This window comes from Ctenocephalides felis, unplaced genomic scaffold (assembly GCF_003426905.1).
Source record: "Ctenocephalides felis isolate EL2017-DRISC unplaced genomic scaffold, ASM342690v1 CF-g0.4_SCAFFOLD_03570, whole genome shotgun sequence".
Classification (NCBI taxonomy): Eukaryota; Metazoa; Arthropoda; class Insecta; order Siphonaptera; family Pulicidae; genus Ctenocephalides; species Ctenocephalides felis.
Genome location: NW_020539724.1, coordinates 28,296,941 through 28,306,866, shown reverse-complemented (window position 1 = coordinate 28,306,866; position 9,926 = coordinate 28,296,941). Strand labels below are relative to the sequence as shown.

General features: G+C 32.5%; 1 protein-coding gene across 1 annotated transcript; it reads left to right on the top strand.

Moving 5' to 3' along the window:
- The first annotated feature begins 1,228 nt into the window (after window positions 1-1,228).
- On the top strand, window positions 1,229-2,752 carry LOC113383714 (circumsporozoite protein-like). The gene is made up of 4 exons (XM_026621963.1): window positions 1,229-1,260; window positions 1,538-1,617; window positions 1,917-2,257; window positions 2,477-2,752. Exons 1-4 carry the CDS (start codon window positions 1,229-1,231, stop codon window positions 2,750-2,752), a joined length of 729 nt encoding a protein of 242 aa, XP_026477748.1.
- Window positions 2,753-9,926: the final 7,174 nt, after the last annotated feature.

Genomic DNA, 9,926 nt, shown 5'->3' with positions numbered 1-9,926 from the left:
TACATCTGAAAAAAAAGTTCATTATTTTTACAATTCATGCAAATATAATTTGAGATCTTTTTATTATGAGTACATTTTCCGGAAACATGTTTGTTGCAACTTTGACACGTATTATTAGTTTTATTATTATTACAAAGTCTTATTTGGCAAAATTTTCTTTTATTACTACTGGTATTTGCATGATGTCTGTGGGTCATCATTTTTCTTTGATTTTTTTGTGTTGATGTCGTGTAGTCCGCAGAAAGCTGATCTGCCAATTCAAACAAAAACTGTTCTCTAAGGATTTGTTTTCTTTGGATTTTTATTCTTGTCGCTTCTTTGTAAAGAATCCAGGCATTTATCGCAGCCAAATCCAAAATATTGAAAAATATTTGCAGGGGTCATCTACGTGAACTGGATTTCACGGTATATTTTCTTTACCTTTGATCTGTCATGTTTTCTTTGCTGACCATAAATAAGTCAATTTCAAATTTTTTGCCTCATAGGCCCCACGAGCATATAAAATTCCAGTAAAATCACGTATTTTCGGTAACGATGTTGTCCAATCGTACCCCAAAATTTGACTGCCCTCTTCTTCTGTGCACTGTTTTATGTGTTTGATAATATAATTATCTATTATCAATGAAAATGCACTGACAAGATCACCTGTAATAATATTCTTTTTTGCAAAGCTCGTTGGCCCTTTCACACCCTTGAAAACACAGATGATGACCTTCCTGAGGTACCACCTTCGGCAATTTTGGTCCATACAGTACCATCGAGAGAGGTTTTCGTTTCTTGAAATCTTTCATCAGTTCCTGAGCCACTTAGCACCCTCCTGCATACACTGATGGCACTTTCATTTTCATCAATAGTGATCACCTTTATCGCTACCCTCAGAATTAGATGATTCACGTGGAATATAATCCGATTCATCTTCTGATGATTGTGCCCAATTTTCTGCATTTGATTCTATGTCGGAACACTCTTCACTTATGTTTGTTAGCTTTTGCAATAATTCACTTCTCTTCGACATTTTATTTATAAGTTCTAAAAAATCATCTGAACAACGCGTTATACTGAAAGTTACCACGTGAAAAAGAACGGTCTAATGTCAATACTTGCCAAAATTCGGTTATTCTTATATAACAAATGCATTATCGCATATTGGAGATGAATGCACGCGAGATAACGATTTGCAATACAATAACAAAGCCGTTTGTAATGTAAAATTTCTATAACAGTCAAAATGACTGTTTTCCGTCCATGCAGGCATAACATGTAAGAATATTGAAAATAAAAGTGAGATAAAGCAAATAATACGATTTATCTACGCATTTATATGTTGTATAAAAAGTCAAAAAATTTCACGAAGCTGCGACTTCAAATACGTAGTTATTTTTATGTTTGAAAATGGAAAACAGTCAAAATGACTGCGTCCGTCTTTCTAGTGTTAAATGCAAACGCATATTGGAATGTAAATGCAACGGCGAAAGCAGTATTAATTGCAAACGCAAATGCGATGCAAATGCGCAATATGAATTGATATAAACGCAAGCCATGTAGATGCAAAGGTAGATGTGGATGTAAACGCAAACTGCAATGCAAATGCGGATGCAAACACAAATGCACCTGCAGGTAAGACCGACTTCTAGATATAAAAGCATATGTAAACTCATTTCAATTTACATGCAAACACAGACGCGAATGCTATTACAATTGCAAACGCAAATGCAAGCGTATATGCAACAGCTGGCTTAATTATAAACACAGATGTAAATGTGCCCTCAAGCGCGTATGCAAATGTAGATAAAATCGCAAATTCTATGCAAATGCAATGCAAATGTTAATGTAAATACGTACGCAAACGCGGATGCAGGTGTAAACGCAAATGAAAAGTAAATGCAAATGCAAATGTATCATAATTGCAAAATCAGTTGCCAATCCAAATGCAAATATTAATGCAGATGCAAATGCAAATGTAAGTGCTAATGCAAGTGCAAAAACAAAGGCCACAACTAACGTAACTACAAACGCAAAAGCATACGTGATTGCAAACGCGGATGCGAATGTAAATGCAATCGCAAATGCAAATGCGTATGCAAATGCGTATGCAAACGTAGATGAAAACGCAGAGGCAAACACAAATGCAAAGGCAAATATCAATATAAATGCAAACGCAAAAGCAAAAGTTACTGCAAACGCGGAAGCAAATGTAAAATCAAGCGCTGTAAATACAACTGCAAACGTGAATACAAACGCAAATTCAAATGCAAATGTGAGAAAGCAAATGGAAATGTGAGAAAGCAAATGCAAATGTAAATACGAACGTGGATGCAAATGAATATGTAGATAAACGTGGTTGCAAATGTAAATGCAAATGCAAATGCAGTTGCAAATACAAATGTAGAAGCAAACGTGACTGTAATTGTAAATGCAAATGGAAACACAAATACAAATGCCAATGCTAACGCAAACGCAAATGCGAATTTAATAGCATATTTTAAATGCAGACGCAAATGCTGATGTAAATTCAAGAGCGGATGCAAAAGTAATCGTTAATGCAAATGCGAACATAAGAGAAGACGCAAATGCATATGCAAATGTAGATAAAAATACAAATGCAAACACGAATGCAAAGGCAAATGTCGATGTAAATACAAACGCAAGAGCAAATGAAAATGCACATGCAGATGCAGATGTAAACGCAAACTGCAATGCAAATGCGGGTGGAAATGCAAACAAAAATGCAGATGCAAGTGCAAACACGTAACATCTAACGTAATTATAAACACAGATGTAAATGTGCCTGCAAATGCGGATGCAAATTAAGATGAAAACGCCAATGCAATGTAAATGGAACGCAAACGCGGTTGCGCTTGCAAACGCAAATGCAAATGTGAATGCGAATAAAAACGCAGTTGCAAACAGAATGCAAAAGCGAATGTTAATTCAAATGCAAACGCAAACGCGAATGCAAACGTAATTCCAAATGTATTTTAAAGGCGATAGCAAGTGCAAATGTAAATGCAAAATTAATTGCAAATGCAAATGCGATTATAAATGCAGACCCAAATGCAAATATAAGTGCAAAAGTAAAGGCATAGATCGCAAACGCGGATGCGAATATAAATTCAATCGCATATGCAAATGCAAACGCAAATGCACATGCAAAGGTAAATATAAATGAAAATGCAGATGCAAACACAAATGCAAAGGCAAATGTTAATGTAAATGCAAACGCATATGCAAAAGTAGCCGCAAACGCGAAAGTAAATGTAATAGCAAGCGCAAATGTAAACACAAATACAAAGGCAAATGCAAATGCAAACGCCAATGTAAATGCAAATGCAAACGCCAATGCAAACGCGGATGTAAATGTGAATGCAAACGCAAATGTAAATGCAAATATGGAAATGTATGCAAATGTAAATGCATAACGCAAATCCAAGTGCAAATGCAACTGCAAATGTAAATGTAAAAGCCTAAGCAAATGTAAATGCAAAACAAAAGCAGTTAAGCATGAAAAGCATGAAAAAGCGAATGCAAATGCAAATGAAAAATGTAAATATGAATAAAATCGCATATGCATTTACTTTTGCAGTCAAGTTTGCGTCTACATTTGCATTTGCATTCGAGCTCGTAGTTACATTCGCATTTGCTTTCTCACTTACATATTTATTTGTATTTGCCTACGCACTTGCGTTTGCATACATATATGCACGTAAATTTTGTACGAACGTCAATTTTGATCGAACCTGAATTTTGAACGAAAGTTTGCTTTAACATTTGCGTATGCATTTGCGTTCGTATTTTCATTTACATTAACGTTTGCGTTTGCATGTACATTAACATTTGTTTTTGCATTTGTATTTTCATTTGCGATTTTATTTACATTTGCATTTGCATTTGCGTTTTCATTAACAATTGCATTTATCTTCGCGTTCGCGTTTGAATTTGCATTTGCGTTATGCGTTTGCATTTATATTTGCAGTTGCATCTTCAGTTGAATTTACATTTTGCGTTTACGTTTGTGTTTGCGTTTAGAATTGCGCTTGCGTTCGTATGTATATTTGTATTTGCCTTTTAGTTTTGCATTTATGTTTGCGTTTACATTTGCAGTTGCACTTACATCTGCATTTGCATCCATTAGCGTTTGCATTTACATTCGCATTTGCATTTGTATTTGGTTTTGCATTTATATTAGCATTTGCGTTTGCAGTTAATTTTGCATTCGCCCTTGTATTTATATTTACATTTGCGATCGCATTTAAAATCGCATTTGCTATTTTACCTACATTTGCATTTGCATTTGCGTTTGCTTATGCGCTTGCATTATGTAATATGCATTAATGTTCGCATTTGCATGTGCTTTTGTGTTTGCATTTGCATTAGCAATTACTTTCGCATTCGCTCTTGAATTTACGTTGGCATTTGCATCTGCATTTAAGATAAATTTATTACATTTGAAATTATATTAGCATTTGCGTTTGCGTTTGCATTTGCATTTACATTTGCAGTCACTTTTGATTCTACATTTGCATCTACATTTGTATTTGCACCTGCATTCGCGTTCGTATTCACATTTACATTAACGTTTGCATTTAGGTTTGCGTTCGCATGTGCATTGACATTTGTGTTTGCATTTGCGATTTTATTTACATTAGCATTTGCATTCGCGTTTTTTACACGATCGTTTTTGTTTTTGCATTTTTCTTTGCATTCGCGTTTGAATTTACATTTGCGTTTTGCGTTTTGATTTCATTTGCAGTTGCATTTACATTTGCTTACGCGTTTACATGTACATTTGCAGTTGAATATGCGTTTTGCGTTTACGTTTGAGTTGCTTTTAGAATTGCGCTTGCGTTCGCATTTACTCTTGTATTTGCCTTTAGGTTTTGCGTTTGTGTTTACATATACATTTGCTTTTGCATTTATATTAGCTTTTGCGTTTGCGTTTGCATATGCGTTTGCGCTGGCACTTACATTTGCAGTTGCACTTGTATCTGTATTTGCATTTGCATTTGCTTTTGTATTTACATTTACTTCAGCGTTTGTCCTCGCGTTTAAATTTGCAGATGCATTTGCGTTTTTATTTTTATATACACTCACATTTGCATTTATATTTGCGTTTATATCCGCATTCACATTTGCAATCGCGCTCGCAAGCACATTTACATTTGAGTTTGCAATTACGTTGGCTATAGCATGGGCGTTTGCATTTGTATTTGCATTGGCATTTGCAATTGCTATCACGTTTGATTTACTTTTGCGTGTATATTTGCATTTACATTTGCTTTGTGTTTGCATTTACATTTGCATTTGCTTTGGCATTTGCTTTTGAATTCATATTTGCATTTATATCCGCATTCACATTTGCAATCGCGCTCGCAAGCACATTTACATTTGAGTTTGCAATTACGTTGGCTGTAGCATGGGCGTTTGCATTTGTATTTGCCTTGGCATTTGCAATTGCCTTCACGTTTGATTTACATTTGCGTGTATATTTGCATTTACATTTGCTTTGTGTTTGCATTTACATTTGCATTTGCTTTGGCATTTGCTTTCGCATTTATATATGCATTTACATCTGCACTTGCTTCTACATTTACTTCCGCGTTTGCAATTATTTTTGCATTTGCGTTTGCATTTACATTAACATTTGCATTTTGCATTTGTGTTTGCATCTGCATTTTCATCAAGCAGACGTTTGCATTTTTATTTTAATTTGCGTTTGCATTTTTATTCCCATTTGCATTTGCATATGCGATCGCGTTTACATTGGCATTTGCAGTTGTAGTTACGTTTGATTTCCATTTGCATTCTTTTTTGCATTTTCATTTGCATTGTGCTAGCATTTATATTCGCATTTGTTCCGGCATTCAAATTTTAGTTTGGATCTGATCTTTATCTATGTTTGCCTTTGTATTCACACTCGCATTGGCATTTGCGTTCGCTTATGAACTTGCATTGGCATTTGCATTCTGTTTGCAACTGCGTTTCCATCCACATTTGCATTTGCGTTCACATTTGCATTTGCGATTGCACTCGCATCCGCGTTTGTGTCTGCATTTACATTGCATTGTCGTTTTCATCTTCATTTGCATCAGCGTTTGCAGGAACATTTACGTCCGCGTTTGTAGTTGCGTCAGCTGTTGCATATGCGCTTGCATTTGCAATTGCGTATGTATTTCCATATATATTTGCATTCGCGTTTGAGATTGCATTTAAATTAACATTTGCCTTTCCACTATGTTTGAAACTGAGTCTACATTTGCATTTACGTTTGCATTTAAATTTAGAAATGCTTTTGCACTTACATTTGCATTTGTGTTTGCATTTACACCCGCAATTGCATTGCAGTTTGCGTTTACATCTGCATCTACGTTTGCATTTACTTTTGCCTTAGCGTTTGCGTTTACATTAACATTTGTCTTCGCATTCGTGTTTGCATTTGCATGTCATATACATTTGCATTTGCATTTGCATTTGCTTTTGCACTTGCATTTGCATTCATATTCGCATATGCGTCTGCTTTTATATTTGATTTGCGCTAGCAATTACTTTTGTCTTGGTCTCGGTCTTGGTCTCGGTCTCGGTCTCCTCGGTCTCGGTCTTGGTCTCCTCGGTCTCGGTCTTGGTCTCGGTCTTGGTCTTGGTCTTGGTCTTGGTCTTGGTCTCGGTCTCGGTCTCGGTCTCGGTCTTCTCGGTCTTCTCGGTCTCGGTCTCCTCGGTCTCGTTCTTGCTCTCGGTCTCGGTCTTGGTCTCGGTCTCTTCGGTCTCGGTCTCCTCGGTCTTGGTCTTGGTCTTGGTCTTGGTCTTGGTCTTGGTCTCGGTCTTGGTCTCGGTTTTGGTCTCGGTCTCGGTCTCTTCGGTCTCGGTCTCCTCGGTCTCGGTCTTGGTCTCGGTCTTGGTCTTGGTCTCGGTCTAGGTCTTGGTCTCGGTCTCGGTCTCGGTCTCGGTCTCGGTCTCCTCGGTCTCGGTCTTGGTCTCGGTCTTGGTCTCGGTCTCGGTCTCTTCGGTCTCGGTCTCCTCGGTCTCGGTCTTGGTCTTGGTCTCGCTCTTGATCTCGGTCTTGGTCTCGGTCTCGGTCTCCTCGGTCTCGGTTTCCTCGGTCTCGGTCTCCTCGGTCTTGGTCTCCTCGGTCTCCTCGGTCTCCTCGGTCCCCTCGGTCTCGGTCTTGGTCTCGGTCTTGGTCTTGGTCTCGGTCCGAGACCAAGTCTTAAATTTTTTTTGACCAAAAGTTTTTTTTCAAAAACTTTTTTGATCAAATTTTTTCGACCAAAATTTTTTTGTCCAAAAATTTTTTTGACCAAAATTTTTTTGACTAAAGTTTTTTCCAAAAATTTTTTTGACCAAATTTTTTTGTCCTAAAATTTTTTTGACCAAAATTTTTTTTCCTAAAATTTTTTTGTCCTAAAATTTTTTTGACCAAAATTTTTTTTCTCAACATTTTTTTGACCAAAAATTTTTTTGTCCTAAAATTTTTTTGACCAAAATTTTTTTGACCAAAATTTTTTTCCAAAAATTTTTTTAACCAAATTTTTTTTTCCTAAAATTTTTTTGACCAAAATTTTTTTTCTCAACATTTTTCTGACCAAAAATTTTTTTGTTCAAAAATTTTTTTGTCCAAAAATTTATTTGACTAAAAATTTTTTTCCCAAAATTTTTTTGACCAAAAATTTTTTTGACCAAAATTTTTTTGACCAAAATTTTTTTGACCAAAAATTTTTTTCCAAAATTTTTTTGACCAAAAATTTTTTTCCCAAAATTTTTGGACCAAATTTTTTTTGAGCAAAAAAGTAAAAAATAATTTTACTGAAAATTTTGTGTTAGAGATCAGTTAAAAATTTTTTGGACCAAAATTTTTCGGAACAAAATTTTTTTGACCAACATTTTTTGGACCAAATTTTTTTGACCAAAAATTTTTTTCCAAAAATTTTTTTCCAAAAATTTTTTTCCAAAAATTTTTTTCCAAAAATTTTTTTGACCAAATTTTTTCGACCAAAATTTTTTTGACCAAATTTTTTCGACCAAAATTTTTTTGACCAAAATTTTTTTGACCAATTTTTTTTTCCTAAAATTTTTTTGACCAAAAATTTTTTTGTCCAAAAATTTATTTGACTAAAAATTTTTTTCCCAAAATTTTTTTGACCAAAAATTTTTTTGACCAAAATTTTTTTGACCAAAATTTTTTTGACCAAAAATTTTTTTCCAAAATTTTTTTGACCAAAAATTTTTTTCCCAAAATTTTTGGACCAAATTTTTTTTGAGCAAAAAAGTAAAAAATAATTTTACTGAAAATTTTGTGTTAGAGATCAGTTAAAAATTTTTTGGACCAAAATTTTTCGGAACAAAATTTTTTTGACCAACATTTTTTGGACCAAATTTTTTTGACCAAAAATTTTTTTCCAAAAATTTTTTTGACCAAATTTTTTCGACCAAAATTTTTTTGACCAAATTTTTTCGACCAAAATTTTTTTGACCAAAATTTTTTTGACCAATTTTTTTTTCCTAAAATTTTTTTGATCAAAAGTTTTTTTCCAAAAACTTTTTTGACCAAATTTTTTCGACCAAAATTTTTTTGACCAAAATTTTTTCGACCAAAATTTTTTTGACAAATTTTTTTTCCTAAAATTTTTTTGACCAAAATTTTTTTTGACCAAAAATTTTTTTGACCAAAATTTTTTTGACTAAAAAGTTTTTTCCAAAAATTTTTTTGACCAAATTTTTTTGTCCTAAAATTTTTTTGACTAAAATTTTTTTTCCCAAAATTTTTTTGACCAAAAATTTTTTTGACCAAAATTTTTTTGACCAAAAATTTTTTTGACCAAAATTTTTTTGACTAAAAAGTTTTTTCCAAAAATTTTTTTGACCAAATTTTTTTGTCCTAAAATTTTTTTGACCAAAATTTTTTGACCAAAAATTTTTTGACCAAAATTTTTTTGACCGAAAATTTTTTTCCAAAAATTTTTTTGACCAAATTTTTTCGACCAAAATTTTTTTGACCAAATTTTTTTCCAAAAATTTTTTTGACCAAATTTTTTCGACCAAAATTTTTTTGACCAAATTTTTTTTTCCTAAAATTTTTTTGACCAAAATTTTTTTTGATCAAAAGTTTTTTTCCAAAAACTTTTTTGACCAAATTTTTTTGTCCAAATTTTTTTTGACTAAAAAGTTTTTTTCAAAAATTTTTTTGACCTAAAATTTGTTTGACCAAAATTTTTTTTCCCAAAATTTTTTTGACCAAAAATTTTTTTGACCAAAATTTTTTTGACCAAAAATTTTTCGACCAAAATTTTTTTGTCCAAAAATTTTTTTGACCCAAATTTTTTTGGCCAAAAATTTTTTACCACAAAATGTTTTAACCTAAATTTTTTTGACCAAATTTATTCTGACCTAAAGTTTTTTTCCAAAATTTTTTTGACCAAAAATTTTTTTGACCGAAATTTTTTTGACCAAAAATTTTTTTCCAAAAATTTTTTTGACCAAATTTTTTTGACCAAATTTTTTGACCAAATTTTTTTTGACCAAAATTTTTTTGACCAAATTTTTTTTCCTAAAATTTTTTTGACCAAAATTTTTTTGACCAAAATTTTTTTGACCAAATTTTTTTTTCTTAAAATTTTTTTGTCCAAAATTTTTTTCCCAACATTTTTCCGACCAAAAATTTTTTTGACCAAAAATTTTTTGTCCAAAAATTTTTTTGACCAAATTTTTTTGACCAAATTTTTTGACCAAATTTTTTTTGACAAAAATTTTTTGACCAAATTTTTTTTTCCTAAAAATTTTTTTGACCAAATTTTTTTGACCAAATTTTTTTTTCCTAAATTTTTTCCAAAATTTTTTTGACCAAATTTTTTTGACTAAAATTTTTTTTTCCAAAAATTTTTTTGACCAAATTTTTTTTCTTAAAATTTTTTTGACCAAAAGTTTTTTTTCAAAAA

What these genes read in the sequence shown, in the direction of transcription:
- LOC113383714 (XM_026621963.1), top strand. Translation starts at nt 1,229, where the DNA reads ATGACTGTTTTCCGTCCATGCAGGCATAACAT. An exon ending in CGTCCATGCAGGCATAACAT is followed by an intron (nt 1,261 to 1,537) that starts GTAAGAATATTG and finishes TATAAACGCAAG; the next exon opens with CCATGTAGATGCAAAGGTAG. An exon ending in ACGCAAATTCAAATGCAAAT is followed by an intron (nt 2,258 to 2,476) that starts GTGAGAAAGCAA and finishes CGAATTTAATAG; the next exon opens with CATATTTTAAATGCAGACGC.